This window comes from Orbicella faveolata, unplaced genomic scaffold, assembly GCF_042242905.1.
Source record: "Orbicella faveolata isolate gen_17 unplaced genomic scaffold, um_ofav_v1 contig_34, whole genome shotgun sequence".
NCBI classification, from domain to species: Eukaryota; Metazoa; Cnidaria; class Anthozoa; order Scleractinia; family Merulinidae; genus Orbicella; species Orbicella faveolata.
Genome location: NW_028301563.1, coordinates 26752501 through 26772001, shown reverse-complemented (window position 1 = coordinate 26772001; position 19501 = coordinate 26752501). Strand labels below are relative to the sequence as shown.

At 38.7% G+C, this 19501-nt stretch overlaps 5 protein-coding genes and 1 pseudogene across 7 annotated transcripts in view; 3 read left to right on the top strand and 3 right to left on the bottom strand.

Annotated features, from left to right (window-relative positions):
- The first annotated feature begins 2 nt into the window (after positions 1-2).
- LOC110055408 (SET domain-containing protein 4-like) lies at positions 3-2135 on the top strand. Its single transcript, XM_020761795.2, has 2 exons — positions 3-896; positions 1540-2135. The coding sequence occupies exons 1-2, from the start codon at positions 78-80 to the stop codon at positions 2131-2133; spliced, it is 1413 nt and encodes a 470-aa protein (XP_020617454.1). The 5' UTR covers positions 3-77; the 3' UTR covers positions 2134-2135.
- A 220-nt stretch (positions 2136-2355) lies between these two features.
- LOC110055409 (uncharacterized) lies at positions 2356-8239 on the bottom strand. Of its 2 annotated transcripts, none has more exons than XM_020761797.2 (6): positions 7574-8239; positions 7291-7371; positions 6669-6693; positions 4790-4853; positions 3570-3743; positions 2356-2948 (listed from the first exon to the last, which is right to left on the bottom strand). In XM_020761797.2, exons 1-5 carry the CDS (start codon positions 8084-8086, stop codon positions 3602-3604), a joined length of 825 nt encoding a protein of 274 aa, XP_020617456.1. In that variant the 5' UTR covers positions 8087-8239; the 3' UTR covers positions 2356-2948; positions 3570-3601. The 2 variants fall into 2 exon arrangements, with proteins under 2 accessions (XP_020617456.1, XP_089127755.1); XM_089271629.1 differs by having other exon boundaries at positions 2356-2945.
- A 1767-nt stretch (positions 8240-10006) lies between these two features.
- Positions 10007-12234, top strand: LOC110055385 (uncharacterized). Its single transcript, XM_020761772.2, has one exon. It carries the CDS (start codon positions 10309-10311, stop codon positions 12103-12105), a length of 1797 nt encoding a protein of 598 aa, XP_020617431.1. The 5' UTR covers positions 10007-10308; the 3' UTR covers positions 12106-12234.
- Positions 12235-14572: 2338 nt separating this feature from the next.
- LOC110055441 (uncharacterized) lies at positions 14573-16614 on the top strand. The gene is made up of 2 exons (XM_020761833.2): positions 14573-14693; positions 15219-16614. The coding sequence occupies exon 2, from the start codon at positions 15231-15233 to the stop codon at positions 16083-16085; it is 855 nt and encodes a 284-aa protein (XP_020617492.1). The 5' UTR covers positions 14573-14693; positions 15219-15230; the 3' UTR covers positions 16086-16614.
- A 431-nt stretch (positions 16615-17045) lies between these two features.
- LOC149105506 (uncharacterized) overlaps positions 17046-19501 on the bottom strand; it is a 26505-nt gene continuing 24049 nt past the window's right edge. The window contains exon 23 of the mRNA XM_089272367.1: positions 17046-17243. Within this exon, the coding sequence (XP_089128493.1) occupies positions 17200-17243 (44 nt within the window). The 3' untranslated portion in view covers positions 17046-17199. The remainder of the gene's footprint in view (positions 17244-19501) is intronic.
- Positions 19421-19501, bottom strand: part of LOC149105507 (uncharacterized) — a 4503-nt pseudogene continuing 4422 nt past the window's right edge. Inside the window, exon 3 of the transcript XR_016201612.1 lies at positions 19421-19501. This exon is cut by the window's right edge and continues 3272 nt beyond it. The product of XR_016201612.1 is annotated as an uncharacterized LOC149105507 (transcript).

Sequence of the window (19501 nt, the reverse complement as noted above, 5' to 3'; positions counted from 1 at the left end):
ATGAGGCTTGCAATGCATCGTGGAAGATATTTTTTGGTACCCAGACTCCGGACTGAAAATTTCAACATGGTGGACAAATGGTGAGTTCCACTTCAAAAGTTAATTTTGCGATTTATGTAAGATATTTGAAGTCTTCTTCATCAATTTCATCGATGGCAAAATCAGGTAGAACGGGTAGGAGACGTAAGCGTAAGAGAAACGGCATCTGTTGCAGCGAACATGGTAGAACAGTCAATGAAGCCGAGTGTATCACGCTTCTGAAATGGGCAAAAAGAAACGGAATTTCTCTTGGTAAACTTCGGCCAGCCTATTTTCCAGCAACAGGAAGAGGCTTGATGACTTGCAGGAAGCTTAGCAGTGGTGATTTAGTGATTTCTGTACCAGAAGAAATGTTGATCACTGCAAAAACAGTAAGACAGAGTGACATTGGAAAGCAGTTGGCAAAACTATCACTCAAACCTTTGCTGATGCTATGCGTTTTTATTTTATATGAAAAGCATCGAGGAAAAAGCTCATTTTGGCATCCTTATATCAGTGCACTGCCTAGGTCTTTTAATACTCCAGCTTTTTTCAATGAGGAAGAACTTAACGCTTTGCCTTCAAGTTTACACGAACAGTGCATAACCCAGATCAATACTGTACATGAATCTTATGAAGAGCTTAAAAGATTGCTTGAAAGCTCCACCGGTATACTGGAGAAAACATTTCTAGACAACCTGACATTTGATGAGTTCAGATGGGCTTGGTTTGTTGTGAACACAAGGTCCGTGTATAAAGCTGGCCAGGTACATGTACATGTAGTGACATCAACAGTTGCCATGGGAACATTAGAGACAGAGAATGCTTATGCACTTGCCCCAGTGCTTGATTTGCTGAATCATACTGACACAGCAGAGGTATATATCAGGAGAACTTTTGATATTTTAAGAGGTAGAGCATGATAGTTTATTAAGTGAGAATTATTAAGGCAAATTGGTTTTGTTGATCTGCAAGGGCAAAACGTGAGATGTGTTATTGGATTGGTATTCCCTATGACAGACAGGGAGAGCCCAGTAAGAAAGAACTCTCTCTTTTTTTATAGTCTCGAGGTATATAAAAGAATAGGGATTCCTCGAGTTGACTAAGTTGAAGAACAGTTGAGCCTTATATTTTCCTTTGGTCATTTGCCAAATGGCCCATCACGCTGGCTCTTATTTCCAGTTTCAGTAGCTTATGTGACTAGTAGTATTAGCTCTACTCCCCCTTTGATGGGATGCTAGTCCATCACAGGGTTATCGCCCATCATTAAATTAGCCGGTACCCATTTATACACCTGGGTGGAGAGAGGGACTGTGAGAGTAAAGTGTCTTGCCCAAGAACCCAACACAATGTCCCCAGCCAGGTCTTGAACCCAGACTCCTTGATCCAGTGGCAAGCATACTAACTATGAGGCCACTACACCTTCATGTGATACAATAAAAATGGAATTCACAATTTCATTTATTTATATATATTTTGTATTTCTTTTTTTCTTTTTTTCTCTCATTTTCTATAATGTAGGTCAGAGCTGGATTCAACCAAAGAAACAATAGGTATGAAATACACACTTTAACAGAATACAAGAAAGGCAAACAAGTTTTCATCAGCTATGGCCCTCATGACAACAGAAAACTGCTGATAGAATATGGTTTCATTTTACCGAAGAACTTGCACAATGCTGTTACCTTCTCTCAGGATCTAGTTTACTCAGTTGTCATGCCAGAGATAAGTGGTGTTTCCAGAAAGAAGAGGGAAATAATTGCAGCTAATCAACTGGAAAAAGACTTGTGTTGTTCCGAGGAGAATGGCCTGTCATGGAGTGTGTTCACCTTGCTTAGAATTCTTGCAATGAATGAAGAAGAATTTAGGAAACACTGGCAGAGAACACTCACTGGAGAACATCTACATGAAGGAATCGAACGAACAGTTTTACGATGGAGGCAGCAATTGATTCGAAGAGTTTTAGAATTGTACAAGGAAGCTGACAACTTGAGTGATAATGCCTGTTTGCCATTTCATGGTCAACTGTCCTTGAATATGGAGTTAGCTTTACAATTAAGAATCCAAGAAAAACAGATTTTGAAGAACGCATTAAAGTTGCTAAAGATTTCTTGATACTTAGAGCATTCGAATCTTATTTCAATCTTTAATAATTTACAATGACAAATTATTCAGAGCTGGCTAAGGTCCATTATATGACCTGTTTTCAGTCCCGCATGCAACTTAATGTTTGTTGATTTTGAAAGCCTTCATTCTTTCATGAAACTCTCTACCTACATCGTAAATATATAACAATATGCATTTTTAATATGGTCATTAGTGATCAAGACAGAAGCCTGGCATTTTCAGTTTCTGTTTATTGAAAATCTCGCCTTAACATCTTTAAAATTATCTTTTTACTTTTTTACTTCCTCTCAATATGCTCACCATTGCACACTTAACAAGTTCTGCTTACACATTCTCAGAGGCTCAAATGTTCAATGATAGTTGCAACAATGTTAAGAAAGATAAAATTCCAGTATAGTACATTTTCAGTTGAATGTAATACAGAATCACTACACACGTCCCAACTCGGCTGGGAGCTGGATGTATTCAAAACTTTCTGGATGGTCCCTCTATGTTTTCACTTACATGTATAAGTGGTAATTCCCTCCCCCACCTAAATTTTCCACTTGATGTTCCATCCCTTTATGTGTTTAATCAAACATTCTTCCAAATGCTGTATATTTTGCGACTGTAGAATGAGCATTTAGTGAAGAATAACTCGTTTTCAACCTGTTAAATGGAATTGTATTGTCTTGACGACTTGATACGAGAACTTGAAATTAAGATTGTTCATTAACAAACTTAAAATTTAGTCTGTGACAATGGTGGCATCTTCGAGTCCCATCGAGTGGTTCTGTCTCTGCTTCTCTCAGTAGATTTCACTGCTGAAAAATATAAAGATGTTCATTGGGCTAATACGTCCAATGCACACTTATACGAGTTAAAGGATTTACTTAGAAGTGGTAACGAAAGCAGACAATTCCCGCTTGAAATGATTAGAAGAAACCCATGGGTTGAAGAAAGGTGAGAAAAAGTGTAAAAGCGTTACTTTACACTTACTTTACATCAATAAATCTAGCATGTAAAAGGAGACCCAACTGGGTGTGACTGACGCTCAATTAAGACCTGAAACTCGCCTTCAACTCCTAAAGACACCTTAATAGGTGAAAACAAAACAAAACAAAAAAATACATTTTAACGTTCTATCCTGAACACGGACTCGAGATCAAGTGAGACCAAAGTTCGCGATTTTCACCCTATAACGGGACGCCCAATCAACATGAGATTCCCTCCACTTAGGCCCCACCCCAAGCGCCCCACCCCCGACGCCAGATCCTTCCAAAGGTCTTCGATTTACATGAAGAGATGAAAGACAACATGACACAATCTTGAGCCCACAATTTCTTCGGCTTCGCAACAAGGGTTGGAGGAGCTGAAGAAACTTCGGGCTGAGAGTGATCGAAGAACTGATGCTCCAAGGCCCTCTCTGAAAAGTATGTTATTACCTGGCTCCGTATGTCTGGCACATAGCGTTACGTCACATCACAGATCCCGGAAGCGCGATAGGTGAAATGTTTTTGAAATCGTTCTCGATGCTTGCAATTAATTGCTTTTCATCATCATCATACATTTCGCTGTAGTTTGGTGGCTTTATCACGACGATCTCGGCCTCTTTATGTCTGTGTGAAAGGTAAGTAATTAAAAAAAAAGAGCATTGGAGAAACTCAGACTGAAAAGACTAAAGCAGAAATGAGTTTCTTACTCAATAGGCCCCGTTTACACTAGGCAGGAGATATTTGAAAACAATGTTTTCATTCTGAAACGGCATTTAATGTTTTCCATCCACACTACGCTGGAGAAATCTGAAAACGCAACAATCACCGGTCATTTTGGATCATATCGATATGTGTTTGAGAAAACTCGGGCAGTGAAATCAAGCTAAATCACATTGTTAGGGTGACGTAATCGTTTTTGAAAAGCTCCGTTTTCAGCACGTTTTCCGTTCACATTAAAACGCAAAGCCGGCGTTTTCAAATTCCTCCGGTTTGAAGAGCGTTTTCGAAAAGCTCCGTTTTCGTGACGGATTAGTGTGGACGGTAGGCCAAGCCGTGGAAATAAAGCTGCGTTTTCAACTTTCTTCGGCCTAGAGTGGACGGCCGGGGCCTAAGGAATGATGTGAAGATATCCGTCGTAGATGACACAAACTGAGCGGAAAGCTACGCATGTTTTAGAAACATCGGGAAAATTGATATCGAAGTAATAAAAGCTGATCAACCAAATTCTTTGTCAGAGATGCGACATATCGGGCCCTCAATTGATTATTTGCTTACGTTCCTTTAATTTCAGTTCGAACTCTTGGGAGCCGTGTAAGCAATTCCCTCCAATGTTACACATGTAGATTTCAGACATCCACTTGACTCAATGTTTCAATTATTTTGAGATTCAGATGATTTACAAGAGCTCGAAGCGTTCTGTATGTATAATATGGACACATCCGGTATAAAAACTCTAAGGTGCCTATACTGTTGCAGATATGCTTGCATCACGTGACGTGTTTCAGCCAATCGAATGCGAGAAAAACAAACAAGTGACTGAGGCAGGTACCTCGGCTGGCTACGGCTTTGAAATTATATGGAGCTGCAATATAATTTTTCACTCAATCCTAAACTAAGTTTACATACGTGGAAAAACACTACACTCAGTTACACAGTTTTTCTTTTCTTACTCGATAGTATCCGCTGTGACCTCTTGCTCATTGTCGTTTTTGTCTGTTCCGACGTTTGGTTTTCCTGAAAATGAAACCACCTTATGTCATAATTTATCGAAACAACATCACACGCGCGTACGTAATCCTTGCATGTACTGTAACTTACTATGAGACCATTTGCAAAGTAGTTTACCATTAAAATTATCAAACGAAATTTTCGCCGACGGCAACTTAATTTCGTGGTTGTGGAATAAAGATCTTTAATATCGCCACTCTCGATCTTCGCGAATTCGGAACGGTGATTTGTGAGGACCCCATCAGGGGTGAGAACCCACATCCGATGTTAGGTTTTGGCCTAGATTTCCTGTGTCTTTTTCAGTTGCAAAAGTTGACTATTTTCATACTGCGTGATATCCCGTTTTATCTGATCAAAATATCCCATATTCCATTAGTGTTTAACCCCAAAACTCCTCTATCTCTTTAAGTTTTTACCGAAATAAATATCGAATTCCGAAAACCCAAAATAAAATCTCATCGGTATATCGTTTCCCTTTTTCTAAACCAGAGCCGCTTTCTCTTCTTGAGACAACAAAAAAAGTAAGAAATTTCATGACACAAAAATTTCGCGTATTTTCTAGGGTACATTTCATTTGCAGCATAGAGCCGGCTCAAACGTTTGAGGTGGATATTTCTTGCTCTCACTATGACAATTCACAGTGGAGGCAATTTTTACCATGTGCCTGTAAATGTCATTCTTTACCTCTATAATTTTTACTATATATCACAAGTGGTTATTTCTAAGTCTCTGCGCACGACACCTCACTTCTACGTACACATATATACATGTTAGCTAATCTCAAGCCCAGATCTCCCACGGCCAAGCGTCAAATAGAGTGTGGCTGCATGCCAGCTTCAGATTATCCCATAGGCAAGGCATCCGTGACGCGGACCATGATTGAATTCTGCTAGAATATTTGTCTCCTAGAATATATGTCTTTACTGTCATCATTGTTTCACAGATAGAGCTTTCATTTTCCCAAATGTCGTTTTCGCAGGGAGATTTTCTTTTGCACTAAGACACACCGCCACTAATATTATCGATACACAATGACAAACGAATTTATATCAACCCGATGAAAAGTTTATCCGAATCATGTTCTGTGTAGGTACCGCCTGTTACTTCATTGCTTTCCTCTTTTAAAGTGTGCCTGATTAGATTTTGTTGTTGTTTATTCTTGGTTGTTTGATTGTTTTGTGCAGCAATATTTAATCATTGTGTTCATTTACTATCGATTCAAGCTGGCGTGTTATTTTTAACCTAAAAAAGGGGAAAAAAATGAAAAAACTTTTACTGCATACTACTGAGAGTAACTATTGAAAAGTAAAGCTTTATCAAGTTGCATGCGTCACAGTTGAAATGTATACTCAAAAACATATTTTAATTTATATTTCCATTAAGTTCCTATCGACTATGGTTCCTACTTCATAATTGAATTTTAAGTAACACACGAAAAATTGTTTCTTTTTCTTTTATTAAAATCTCGATCTGTTTTTTTTTTTTTTTTCAGTATCACAGTGTTTTTTTAAATTAATGTATGATCTTAGCCTAAACTGATGTGGCGATATAATATTGCATGTTTGTTTATATCTGAAATCGTTTAGGCAAACTTTTCAAAATAGTAATAGCTTCAAATGCTGATGAACGGAGATTAAATTTATTCATTGTGTATACGAAGGATAACATGAATTTGCAAATTTAACGTTTCCCGATGTATCAGTGATGCCCATCGCAGCCAATTTTTTTTTTTTTTTTTTTTTGTTGTTGCAAATTTCGCTTAAGATCATGCCAGGTGGTATTTCATAGCCGGCACGTACAAACGATAGAGAAAACTCTTACCTGAATCGCTGTTTGAAGTTGATATCTGAAAGAAATTAAAGAATTGTTGCAGATTGATTTAACATTCTTTAAAGCTATCCATGCCACAGCAAATCCAACTATGCAGAAGAACAGGGTTTTTTCGCTGTTATTTTAGTTGTACGCATACCATCAACTGTTCAACTGTTGTTGTCCGACGTTTCGATGTTGCTTAAATCATTACCAAGGTAACAATATCTCGGCTATTATACTAGTTCCACTAATTTATATTCACACCGCGATAAAACTGTCATTTTTACCTTGATAATGATGCTAGCAACATCGAAACGTCGGACAACTGTAGTTTTATCATTTCTATTGAAGTTTCTCAGTAAACCGCTGTTCAACTGTTGAACAAATACATGTATAACATTCAAGAAGTTACAGTTTCTGCTAATCATTTAGTTATGTCGAGGCTACTAGCGCCATATGCCTCGCAAATTTTCATACAAGAAAAAATATTATTGTTAAAATGGGATAAACAAATATAGGTTATATAGATTCAAGTTACGCCCATTTGAGCTCACAAAATCCGAAAAAGTTCAGTTCAGTGAATTTCTTAAGAGAAAGCAACTAAGGTAAATACATTTCTATAATAACCCACCTGTTTTGTAGGGGCATTTACAGCTCTGAATTTCTCAATGTCTATTAAAGCAGATGGGTCGAACACCTCGTCCGTATCTTCCTGCAAAACAAAACAAAAATAATAAAATTTTAAACAAAACCTTATGTGAATTTTAAATGTAATTTAAATTATTTTGCCTGCCCCAAGGCGATCTCTGGAAAACCATATATTATATGCATCTACATACGGGTTAAATAAGCCTGTTATTTACCTACCGACAGTGTTACAAGAATCGCTGTTAGTTTATCAGCATGGTGTTTACCTTGTGAAAACTCCGTCGCTTGCTCATTCGTTCACTGTTATCAACAGAATAAGTTCCATCGGGGGACATACGGGCGCCCAACGAGTGGTTTATCAATTTCTCTTTATCTTGATGGTCTCCGTAGACGTGACTTGAAGCCAAGTCAACACCGTCTTTTCCATATTCGCTCTCCAAATCAACTAGTCCTTCTGGCTTAGGTCTTGATTGCGAACTTTCAAGGTTTTTCACATTTTTCTTAACTTTCGATATACTCCAGGCGTTATCGATAATTTGTTCCCTGTCCCGTTTCGGTCTCGATCGCTTGAGGTTGTTTATTTCCTTGTCTGGCCCTAGTTGATTTCCTTCTGTTGGATTCGTGTCCTGCAGTGAATTTGCTGTCGTTTCGATCCCATCGGCTTTTTCCTGCCGCGGTTGATCTGCGATTTCTTTCACGCTGTTTTCTTTTGAGAGGTTTCCCGCTTCATTTTCTTCAGCGTTGAATTCTTGAATAGGGGCGGACCCGCTACAACCCATCCCAAACCTGTACGAACCTACATGTTCGCCGATTTAACTTCGCAGAAATGCAACAAGCATCTTAAGCCAAGTGAACAGTTTGTCGAAAAACGCTGTCAAGCGAATTGTCAAAAAACCGGCAACTAATTCGTTGTGATGCAAATTGGTTTACTTAAGAAATCTACGTCACTAAAGATGTAATTAAAACAACCGCCATAGCGTTCTAATTCTGTTAGAGTTAATTATACCTTCCACATCTATAGGTGACCACATAATTATAATAGTTCACAGTTGTTTGTTTTGTTAATCGCTTGTAAAATTCGTGATATGTCACTGTGGAGTATACAACATTAAAAACTCGTTTATCTTCATATACTCCTTTAAACGAAATATTTTTCCGCCAGCCGCTGCGTTTAAAGGTTTTTGATAGTTTCTACTTTTGTTTGGATTAAATTCTCTTAAATCCTGACTAAACGATGAATAAATTTGAGAAAACACAAAGCATGTGTGATGAAGACATTACAAAATTCTATTGTCTAAATCTTGTATTATACTTGTTTGCACAAAAGAGAACATTATTTTTTTAGCAAACACCTTAGATGCTTTCGAATTGACAGCTGGCTACGGGAATCACAAAACGTTGATCAACGCGCGATAAAAACGCGCACGCGCTACTCCACGTGTCCCTGCGCGAGGAAATAAAAATCTCCTCGCGACGGTAGCCAACTTAAATAATTTGTGAAAGTTCTTTTCCGTGATTTTGAAAGAAGGGCGAATATAACTGGAAACGAAACATTTGCATGAGAATTCGACATGCGGTCTGTACAAAACACGCTATTCACTTTTTCAAGTCAAAACTTTAGATTCTAGTAGTAGTAGATTCTTCAGATTAATTTGTATGCCGGAGAAACTCACTGGAATTATGGCTGCGTGAATCGATCTCGTGTCACTTTTGGAAACTGATATATTTCAGACTGTTTGCATGACCCGCAGAAATTGTTCAGTAGATAATTGTTTGATTAGTAGTTTACTGAAAAGCTTCAACAGAGATAATAAAATTATGGTACGTTGTCGGACGTTTTTATCAAGGTAAAAATGACAGTTTCATCACGGTGTGAATATAAATTAGTGGAACTAGAATACTAGGCATTTGCTTGTTATCTCACGTATATATATAGTTTCGCGCGGATAGAGTCAGTTTGCACGTTTAGAGTTGGTTTGAGGTCTTGACTAACTAACATTTCGCAGATAAGACAATCGAATTAGTTGCGGCATTTTTTCAATACTGAAAATTTGTTAATTAAAACCATTTTTGAGATCCTGTGCGTGTTAAACATGTACTTTCTAATTGACAAATTCAGGGTCAGTCTGTGTTCAGCGATACGTTGATCGATGTAAGGTTCAGTTCGTGTATCCAACATATAGTCCATATCACACCGAGACCACATTTAAAATGGTACACAACGCATTGTTCGCTGACGATTTTTCGTTTCCTGTTCCCTGGGTTTCAGAAAGTCTCCGATCTTTCGGCTTGTCTGACACTAGTTGTAACTGTAAGCCGATTTTGTTTTTGGCGATGTTCACGGTTGTTATTGTTGTTGTTGCTGTTGTTTTGTTAAAAATTAAGCATTATCGACGTTTTTTTAGGTCACTTTCGTGCAAGTTAAATCCATATTTTGCAACAAATTTGAACGGGAAAAAGGTTTCTACGCGTAACAACTGGACTATTTTCATTTTAGTGCAGTGTTTTGAAAAAGCAATTGGCCGATACCAATTCGTGAGAGGTCCACCTTAGCGGTCTGTTTTGCGAAATTCGGACCGCTTAGCTTAGATAGCCAATGAGAATTCCACTTTTCATCTTGGTTCAGTTTACCATATTTTTATTTAATAGGCCCTCTCAATCACCTGGCTGTTTTAGGAAAGCTCAGGGAGACGAATTTTTTTTTTTTTTTAATTTTCTTCGCGACTGAAGTTCAGCAAATTAAAACTGGTTCTATCAAAGGTAAAACTATTGTTTGGCGTTTCTGGTCTCATGGCTGAGCCAATAGTAACTCGCAATATTTACTATTTGTCTTGGCTACGAAGTAAGCTTTCACCCATGTTCTACAAACCACACGTTCGTAATATTTAGTGGAGAACTGGGACCTAATTTCAGTTCCAGGCCTTTCTTGTTTTTGCGAAACAAAATGGCGGACATTAATATGCCAAGTACACCAACCGTTTAAAACGACTATTTTAACGTGATGGAAACTGACATTCATGTCCAAGACTTGCCAGAGACTATTGTCCTTAAGATATTTTCTTTTGTAGCCAGGCAGCGTATTTTTAACTTGTTTAGACTACGTCTTGTTTGCAAGAGATGGTGCCGTCTGTCAGAAGATTGCAGCTTGTGGAGGAAGATACATTTTCCGAACTGTGACGAGTTGTCTCTTGACGTGATGAGGCGCATGTTGTCCTGGTGTAGTAACGTGAAGGATGTCAATCTCTCGAACTGTGCTCGGGTGAATGATGAATGTGTGGAGGTTGTTACCAAAAAGTGCCCCAATTTGGAAGTCCTTGAATTATCAGGCTGTAACTTGTTGAGCGATTGTGGGTTGGAAGTCATCTCAAGGAATTGCAGCCTGCTCAAGTACTTGAGCATCACGGCATACAAAGCGAATGTATCTTCCAACGCTTTAAAGGATTTAATCAGAACTTGCAAAGCACTTCAAGAACTGATCGTTGTTTGTGTATCTCGTGAATGTGACGAAGAAGTCAATGATACATCCTTCTACTTAACCAACAATTTTTTGGACTCCATACAGACGAGCAAAAGCTTGAAAAGGGTGCATTTAATCAATGCAGGAATCAGTGGAGAAGAAATAGACTTGTCTAGACCCTGCACATTTAATTTACTCAGCTTAGGACTGCCTGGCTGTATGGAACTGAACAATGATGTGTTATGTCATTTGTCTTACACTTCTCCTAAGCTACAAGTTTTAGACGTCTCTTATTGTCCTGGTATAGATGATGCAGGTATTTCGGTTGTTGCCCAGGTTTGTCCAAACCTAGTGCAGCTTATTGCAAAAGGCTGCCCTTGTATTACCGATGTGTCAATAGAAGCCATTGCAGGACACTGCAACATGCTTCAGTGCTTGAATGTATGTGGCTGTGAGTTGCCAAGACCTGCAGGGAACATAACTGACGTCGCAGTGCAAAGAATTGCTGAAAAGTGTTTTGATTTATGCCAGTTAAATGTTAAATCTTGCCAGGGAGTCACAGATTTAGGGATTTCTGCTATTGCAACAAACTGTGTTAAATTGACACATTTAAACATCTGTGGTTGCCTGGGAATTTCGGATGTGTCTGTTAAACTAGTAGCAACATTTTGCAACGATCTGAAGAGCTTAGAGATGTCAGAATGCCTGCGTATAACAAGAGACAGTATCAATGACATTGTGCAAAACTGCATCAAGCTTGAATACCTAGACATGCAAGTTTGCTCTTATGTAAATGACTTGGATTTTAAGTCAGATAAAAACACACTCCTTGGTCTTTGCCATGTTGATCTGTCTTACTGCACCAAAATCACAGATAGAACTTTGAAAGTAATAAGCAAGAGCTGTCCGAGGTTAACCTATCTTAGCATTGCTGGCTGCCATAGAATCACTGACGCAGGTGTTAGCAGTCTTGCACAGAACTGCCGCGAGTTGCAGTATCTTGACGCTTCATTCAGAGGGTCACAGTCCTGTGCCCAGATCACCAGCACCTCAATGCTTGCTATTGCCATGAATTGTCCTAATTTGGTTTATTTGGATTTGATAGGCTGCTCAAATATTAGCGAGACTTCCATTAACACAGTTGTCCAGTCATGCAGATATTTAAACCAGCTTAATGTAAGTCAGTTTACTGAGAAAATGGATTCACAATTGCTTTTACGCATAACAAAATGTATTTCACAATATCGCTCTTCCTGCAGTTGGGAAGAGATGATCTCGCCACCCCGAGGAAGAATGTTAGTTCAGAATTTCCTCTTCAAACTGGCTGCACCAAATTTATAACTTATCAATGTTTTCCAAGCATGTAACCATGCAGTATAAATGACTTTCTTGGATGTCAAATTTTGGTTTGGTATAACAGCATACATGTATCTGAATTTAGTTATACATACAATAAAATATCAAACAAAATTTAGTTTGTGGTGGTAAAATTACATATTAAGATTTTGTGTTTTTTTTTTGTTTTTTTTGCTGACTGCAGTTAATTTCAATGTTTTTCTATCTTGGTACAAGTACAGCAAACTAGTGAACAGGGCTTTTGAGTAAAGCCCCGGGAACAGGACTGCAAGTAGAACTCTTTGTCTGCGGTTTGTGCAGCTTTTTTTTTCTTTTTTTTTTTTTTTTTCAAAACTAGGCCTTTGAGCTTGTTGGTAGTGCATTTGTGAGTGGTAGTGCATTTTATTGAAAGAAATTTTACAATGGTGGAACATACACTCTGTAAATGTAAGTGGAAGGGAAACACACGAGGAAAGTTCAAAGTGCATAAAGAATAGCACATGTCGTGTAACCGGCTACATGAAGCATCATGATACAAAGCAAACAGCGAGTCCTACAGTCGTGAAATGATCTTCAAAAGTCTCTGAACATACTGATTACAATTGTTTTATTTTTGTGTTTTTTTTTTTTTGAGGGGGGAGGGTATTTTGCTGTCAGCTGTACAGTGGTATCTTTTACACGTCATATTAACCATGAACAAAGCCCAGATTGGTTTGCGGTGAGGGTTTTATTCAAATTTTCTTACGAGCGTTCATGTCCTGGTATGGCCGTTTCATAAAGGCGCACATCTGGTGACGTCTCAGTCAACTTGCTGATCCACCGACTTAGAACTCCGTCTACAGAATAGTAAGAGAAGGGCATGATATGAAGTGTCCAAACGTTCGTGTGTGTGTTACTCAGCAAGTTATGAGGTATTCTAATCCGTTTGTCAGGTCATCTAAGTGCTCACTGAATTATTTGCTTGCCACAAGAGAATCAGGTGATATGGCAAATACGTGCAAGTCTCAACGCGTATGTATTTTACGTGCCGATTATCTGGTGATGTGTTCAGTAATAACAATAACAAGTTCAGGAGGCCAGAAGCATATCTGATAAATGTTCCTCGCAGTTGTGAAATCTAAAAACCAGGTGACTCGGCAATTTATTTAAACATGCCTATCAACAATGGCAACAAGGAGTATCCACGGATTGCCTAGCGATGGAAGATGCATAAGTAGGTGTATAGGAGATGAGAAACAAATCTCAGTCAATGTTCCTTCCAGCTGAGTAGGGGATTTTTTTCGACTATAGTACCTTTCCAGTTCCAATAAAATCAGGTGATTTGATGATGTCCTAAAAAAAAAAAAAAAAAAAAAAACTGGTCTGGAACTCTTTGTCAAGTTATCTTTCCAGTTCCAATGAAATCAATTGATCTATTAAAAGACGCACAGAAATCATCAATGAATGGTTATTTGACGACTGGCTTAGGAACTCTTTTGGCAAGTTTAATATCTTTTTACTTCCAAGAAAATCTGTGATCTAAAGACGTGGCAAATATCAACAATGGAAGAGATGGCAACTTAACTTAAAGTTGAAACCTCACCCCCCCCCCCCCCCCCCACCCCTAAACTAAACGTATAGTGCATATAATTGAGCTCTGCCGACCCAACCGCAAAAACGCTCCAAACATTCCCCCAACATTGCCCAAAGTCCGTACGTCTACGTTCCTACGTCCCTACTGGGGATTTGGTTACTCTATATTTGTCTCTAGTTGGATTCCAAAAACATCAGGTGATTTGACGACACAAAAAACAAAATCAAAACAATAGTTATTGACTGAATGCGGAAGTTATCTTTCCAGGTCCAAGAAAATCAGGTGATCTGGCGATTTACTAAAGTTAACAATGGATATAAACTGACAGTGCAACACTGTGGCGAATTATCTTTTTAGTTCCAAGAAATTCAGTTAGTTGATCTGACAATTACCAAAATCAAAAATGCGTGGTAATTTGAAAAGCTGTGGAACCATTTTGGCAAGTTTAATGCATTTTTAGTCACAAGAAAATCGTGTGACGTAAGAAGTACAAAACTAAACCGAATGGACGAGATGCCATCCTAAAATTGAAGTTGAAGCCCGGGAGGTCGCCGATTTTGCCTCTTCGCAACCCCCAAAACTTTCTTAAATATTCCCCAACGTCATCAAAAATTGGGCAAAAGACTTCTTTTCGTGTCTGAGAGATTTGGCGCCTCTATCTTTCCAGTTCCAAATATATCAATCCGGTGATCTGAAAATATAGCAAAATCAACCAAGGTTATTGACTCAATTCTTTTGTGCAAATTTATCTTTCCACTTCTAAGAAAATCGGGTGACTTGTGCACGTACCAAATCAACAATGGGTATTAACTTACTGCGGAAGTCTTTTGGCAAAGTTATCTTTTCAGTTCTAGGAAAATCAGGTGATTTGCACACCTTCGTACCAAAATAAATAATGGGAATCAAGTTTGGGCGTGACGAGACGTCCTCGCGATATCATATGAAGGTTTAGCAGAACAGAAACATACTCCATTAGGTTCTTTCGCTCCAAAGTGTTAAGTGCCAAGCTGAACAGAATTTCGTAAGTAGTCTTTCCTACTACAATAGAAACTTAGGCTTGTCTGTTCACACTGATACTTTCCAACAGGGCAAAATAACAATTGCAAAGACATGAATACATTTGATCGGCTTGATGTCTACTTTTTATACCGCTATTCAACTCCAAGAGAAGCGAGAGACTTCAAATCTCTTTCTCTCAGGAAAAGCAAAAACAAGCCGAAAAATTGAAATGTATAGATCAATATAAACTAGGAAAATTCGCCGAATTTCTCTAGTTAAATGAAACAGGCCTAGGCTTAGCTAAGTTGTGCGCAAAAAATTTAGGACAAGAGTGTCATGTAAATATAGCTTCTCGAATTTACCTAAGCATAAATTCTCTTCCCAGCTTTATTCCGCCGGGTAATTAATTTAGTTTGATTACATATAGCGTATCAATCAAAAAATACAAACTACAAGAAGCGGTACGTGAAAAGAGTGAAATTATTGGCAGCGAAATGCGAACAGTTGACCCGCGGTTACTAAAGTTTTTCTGCTTCCTTGTTTGCAGGTAATCTTCGACATGGCGGCTGAAAGCGAAACTGTTTCACAAGCAGTAAAAGGAGCCTTGGAGCAAATCCAAAAAAATGCTCCCGAAGAGTTTTCAAAGATGAATGCAGATCCCAAAGTGAGAGACGCTGTTACTGAAGCAGCCAGAGCGGCAGCAACCGAAGAAGTAAAACTCGCCCATGAGTTCGCTTCTCGACCTGACCAAGACATCCGCGAAAGGCTTGCCAAGTACTTGCCTGAAGACCGGATCAAGCTGATAGAAGAGGCACTCAGCATCCCAACATTTCGCATGGAAATAACCCAGAAGAGAGGTGGCAAATATTTGGTGCAGATGACAAGGGAAGGCAAGGAATTCCTACCTGGGAAAGAGCTCACAACAGTTGCAGACATCGATTGGGCAAGCATCCTACAGGAAGCCAGTATTCTAGTTGAGGCCATACTTCTCGTCATGAGCGCAGTAGGCCTAGAGCCATCTGTGAGCCAGAGTACGATGAAAGCCACAATTGAAGACACCGCGAAGGCAATTGAGAATTCTTCGGCGTTGCAGAGGGCGATTGCAAAGTTCATTTCTTCTTGGCACGCGGCTGGGGGCAATGCATTGAAAAGAGCTAAAGCCATCTTCATCCTTCTGAAGGAAAGTTACGCAGCTGGAATCGTGTGGACCATCATCAAGAGCTTGTGCAGAGAGATGAAATGGTACGACTGGCTTGAGACAGCAGCTAAGGTGACGGCCATGATCATTGCAGCTCTTGCTACAGAGGGAGCGGCGCTGATAGCAAAGATTGCCTTGGTTGTCATGTCGGCCGTTGATTTCATAAGGAAACTCGCCAATCTGGCGAAGCTCGAGGAAATTAAGCAGAATCTGTAGAAAGCGCTTGACCATGATAGTAACGGTGTGCTCTTTGAAAAAAGGTTTTGCCCTGCTTAAACACGGTTTATTTTGTCAGCTAGGTCAGTAGCGATGAGCTCAGGAGACACTGAAAGACCTGATTCCTTAGTTGTGAATTGGATTGGATATCTGAAGCCGATAAAGTTGTTATTAGGGACAATTATGGCTAGCGTGTTTGCTGTCATTTTAGTGATTAAGGTTGTTTTAGTTCTAACATTTTCTAGTAGTGACTAAAGGTTTCAGAAGTTATCATTATCATTGTAACATCTAATATTCTTGTTTGCATCAATGAATTATTAATATCCTGGAAATGACATTTAGTTGTCCATTAGGCAATTCGTATAATAGTGCATGTTCTTATCCTTTATTTTAAGCCCCTCGTATCAAGCGCTCACAGAGGGAAAGATAGTTTTAAAATATCGGCGAAATACACGTTAATTATATGGAAAACGATACATAAACACGGAAAATAAAAGCCGTTTGCACTGTGGATGCGTGAAACTTGAAAGCCAATTGTAAATTCTCAATTCATAACCTTTCTAATGACCTGTAGCCGAAGAAAGATTTGCAGTAGTTAATTTTTTTGCTTTCCTGTTTAGGTCCGAACTTTAGTTTTGATTGAGAAGATACCAGTGTCAGATACTCGAGACAGTGTTTTATCATGTCTATAAACGCCTCGAATTTTATCAAACATTCTCCACAACGCCACGCCGCGCATTTTCAATTCTGTTCTCGGAGGTCATTATACAATATATTCAGTCAATAGCGTGGAGAAACGTCACGAATTTTTTGAATATCATCATAATCATAGCCGAAAGCAAGTATGTGGAACAAAAGGGGTAATCCGGAGATCAATTCCTAAGCACATTATTAGGTCAAAGGTGTAATTCTACGAAATCGTGGAACTGGTTAGTTATTTTGAGGTGCTGCAATCTCAGTTACACTCCGAATAAGCGGCTCGTGCAGTGGTTGCTCGATTCACGAAGTACAGAAAACTTCCAACGGCAAACGTCACTGTAATTGTAAATTGCAAAGGGCCAGATCTTTAGTAGTTTCTTCACAGCCGTACCACGCATCCGTCCTTACAATGGTTCTACCGAATAAAAACCACCAAGACATCCGCGATCCCAACGTTTTCTATACCGGAGAGAAAATAACAAATATATTGTTAACGCATTAGCTTAAAATAACCGAGGTACTGACTACAATGGAACCTCTAACCAAAGACCACCTTGGTGACAGAGGAAAGTGGCCGTTCTAATGAGATAGCCACTACGGGAAGGTATAAGGGTGTAATATGACTCCGGTATTTTCGTTGGTTTCAACATTTTTGTCTCAAAAAAATGCTTAGTGCAGCATGTAAATACATTACACAATCAAAATACATCAATTAAACAGAAACCAAACAGAAAGACAGACAAACGACGGGCGGTATGAATCAAGTTTTGTGACCTTTAAATTTCCCAATAAAAAATGGGGTTTTAATTACAGGTTAACGCACTCAGCGAAAGAATTATCGGGATTAACCTGCACGAGTTCACTAACAATAAACGAGAAATTTCAATACCGCACGAGGCTTTGCCAATTGCGGTATTGAAAATTTCGAGTTCATTGTTAGTGAACGAGTACAGGTAAATCCCGATAATTTACTAGCAATGGAGTGCGTTAACATTTTTATTATTCAAACTGAATACACTGCACAATGAAACACTGCATTGAAACCACTATATTTGAGTCAGCCGAAGCCATGGTGTAATGACAGTGGTGTGTTGAATTTACACCACGGCTATTACACCACGATAATGACATCAAGGTAGTCTCGTCACAACCCAGTGTCACGAGGTACAAATCAGCCAATCAAAAAATCGGAATTCGTACAGTGTATGAAAGTTGAATAACAATTTGTACTGATACCGTTTATCATTCGTTGATTTAACTGGCCGTTATCGAGAGGTTATTTTTGCAGTTGGGACGTGCTTTAGTGGCCGTTGCCGTTCTCGAGAGGAGGCCGTTACATAGAGATTTAAATAAGAGTGAATGTGTGGACCGTCCGATTCGCAGGGACAAAAAAGTGGCTGTTGTAGAGAAGGGGCGTTGTGGAGAGGTAGCCGTTGTGGTGAGGTGGCCGTTAGTGGAGGTTCCACTGTATACTTATAACTCAACTAGACACACTCATCTGGTCTAAAATATATCATTTCAGACTTTATGGAAATTTTGGATGTCTTTGGGTATATAAGAATTAGCTTTTGTTTCGTTCTTTACTTTGAGTATTATTGTTGCTCTACCGATATCTTTCAAGACAATCGATATCGTATTTTCAAATTTTCTGCTGGCCAAAATTTAATCTAAAACCCAGATCCAAACAGAGAGAGATATCATGATTGATCTTGGTGCGGAAATTAGTCCAAACTTACATGCCCACTTTACAAACTGAAAGTCTTTGACTTCTGTCGCTTTTTGTTTTTTTTCATTTCCACAATTACATGTTCACAAGTCATCTTTCAAGAATTAAGAGGCTGTCCGTGTAAGAACCGACCACTCGATTTTCGGCCGGAAACAGAATTTCTACAAATTTTCTGTGTGAGACAGTTAGTCCATATGATAAACAAAAATAGCAATAATTTGGCTTTAAGTGCTATTTTTCAATATTTCTGGCGACGATTTCCGAGTACGGTCCAAAACCATAAAAACCGTTCTGTTTCGAGTCAAATTTAGGCGTTGCGCTGAAGGAGCTGAAAAATTACGCTTTTACTCAAATACAATAAAACTTACAGAGAATTTTATTTCATGTTTTATCTTTCGATTAACGGTAAAATATTTAAAATCGGGCTCAAGAAAAATTAATTATGATTTTTTGAAAATGCCCTACAAATAGCCTTCGCAAAATTTTAGCGGGCATGCTGCTAGTTGAAGGAGTATTTCTCAAAAGTATAACGTAATCTGGAGCCCTGACTAATACTCATGTTTAGTACTAGCGCTAGTGTACCGAGAACAGGAAAGAAAACTTTGGGCACTAACCTTTTGGAACTACAGGAGTACGATCAACATAGCTAATATTTAGACACGAAAGCTTGCGTGACACAGTTTTGCACCGATTATTGTTCCTAAGTTTCCCACATAAATTCTTAATTTTCCCGCATGAAATATTACCTTGAAGGAAATATTCTCAAAACGTGCTTTTTGCTCTGGATAAGGCATGAAAAGCCTTAAATTCACGAAATATTCTTCCAATTGGGAAGTTATAAGCTAAAATGAGCGGCTGCGGTTTAAGTTATCTTCTGTCTGGCCTAAAAGCTGTTTCTAAAATTCAATTAAATAATTAAGGTTTGGACTATAAGTAAAAGGACACTCATATTTAACAACTAGAACCGTTTATCATATAATTTAATGGCTAG

Excerpts from the sequence above, each read along its gene's own strand:
- LOC110055409 (XM_020761797.2), bottom strand. The coding sequence starts at position 8,086 with ATGGGTTGTAGCGGGTCCGCCCCTATTCAAGAATTCAACGCTGAAGAA. Across the intron at positions 7,372-7,573 it reads AGCGACGGAGTTTTCACAAG|GAAGATACGGACGAGGTGTT; the intron begins GTAAACACCATG and ends TTTGTTTTGCAG. Across the intron at positions 3,744-4,789 it reads GTCACAGCGGATACTATCGA|ACATAAAGAGGCCGAGATCG; the intron begins GTAAGAAAAGAA and ends CCTTTCACACAG.
- LOC110055441 (XM_020761833.2), top strand. The coding sequence starts at position 15,231 with ATGGCGGCTGAAAGCGAAACTGTTTCACAAGCAGTAAAAGGAGCCTTG.
- LOC110055408 (XM_020761795.2), top strand. The coding sequence starts at position 78 with ATGGTGAGTTCCACTTCAAAAGTTAATTTTGCGATTTATGTAAGATAT. Across the intron at positions 897-1,539 it reads ATCATACTGACACAGCAGAG|GTCAGAGCTGGATTCAACCA; the intron begins GTATATATCAGG and ends TCTATAATGTAG.
- LOC110055385 (XM_020761772.2), top strand. The coding sequence starts at position 10,309 with ATGGAAACTGACATTCATGTCCAAGACTTGCCAGAGACTATTGTCCTT.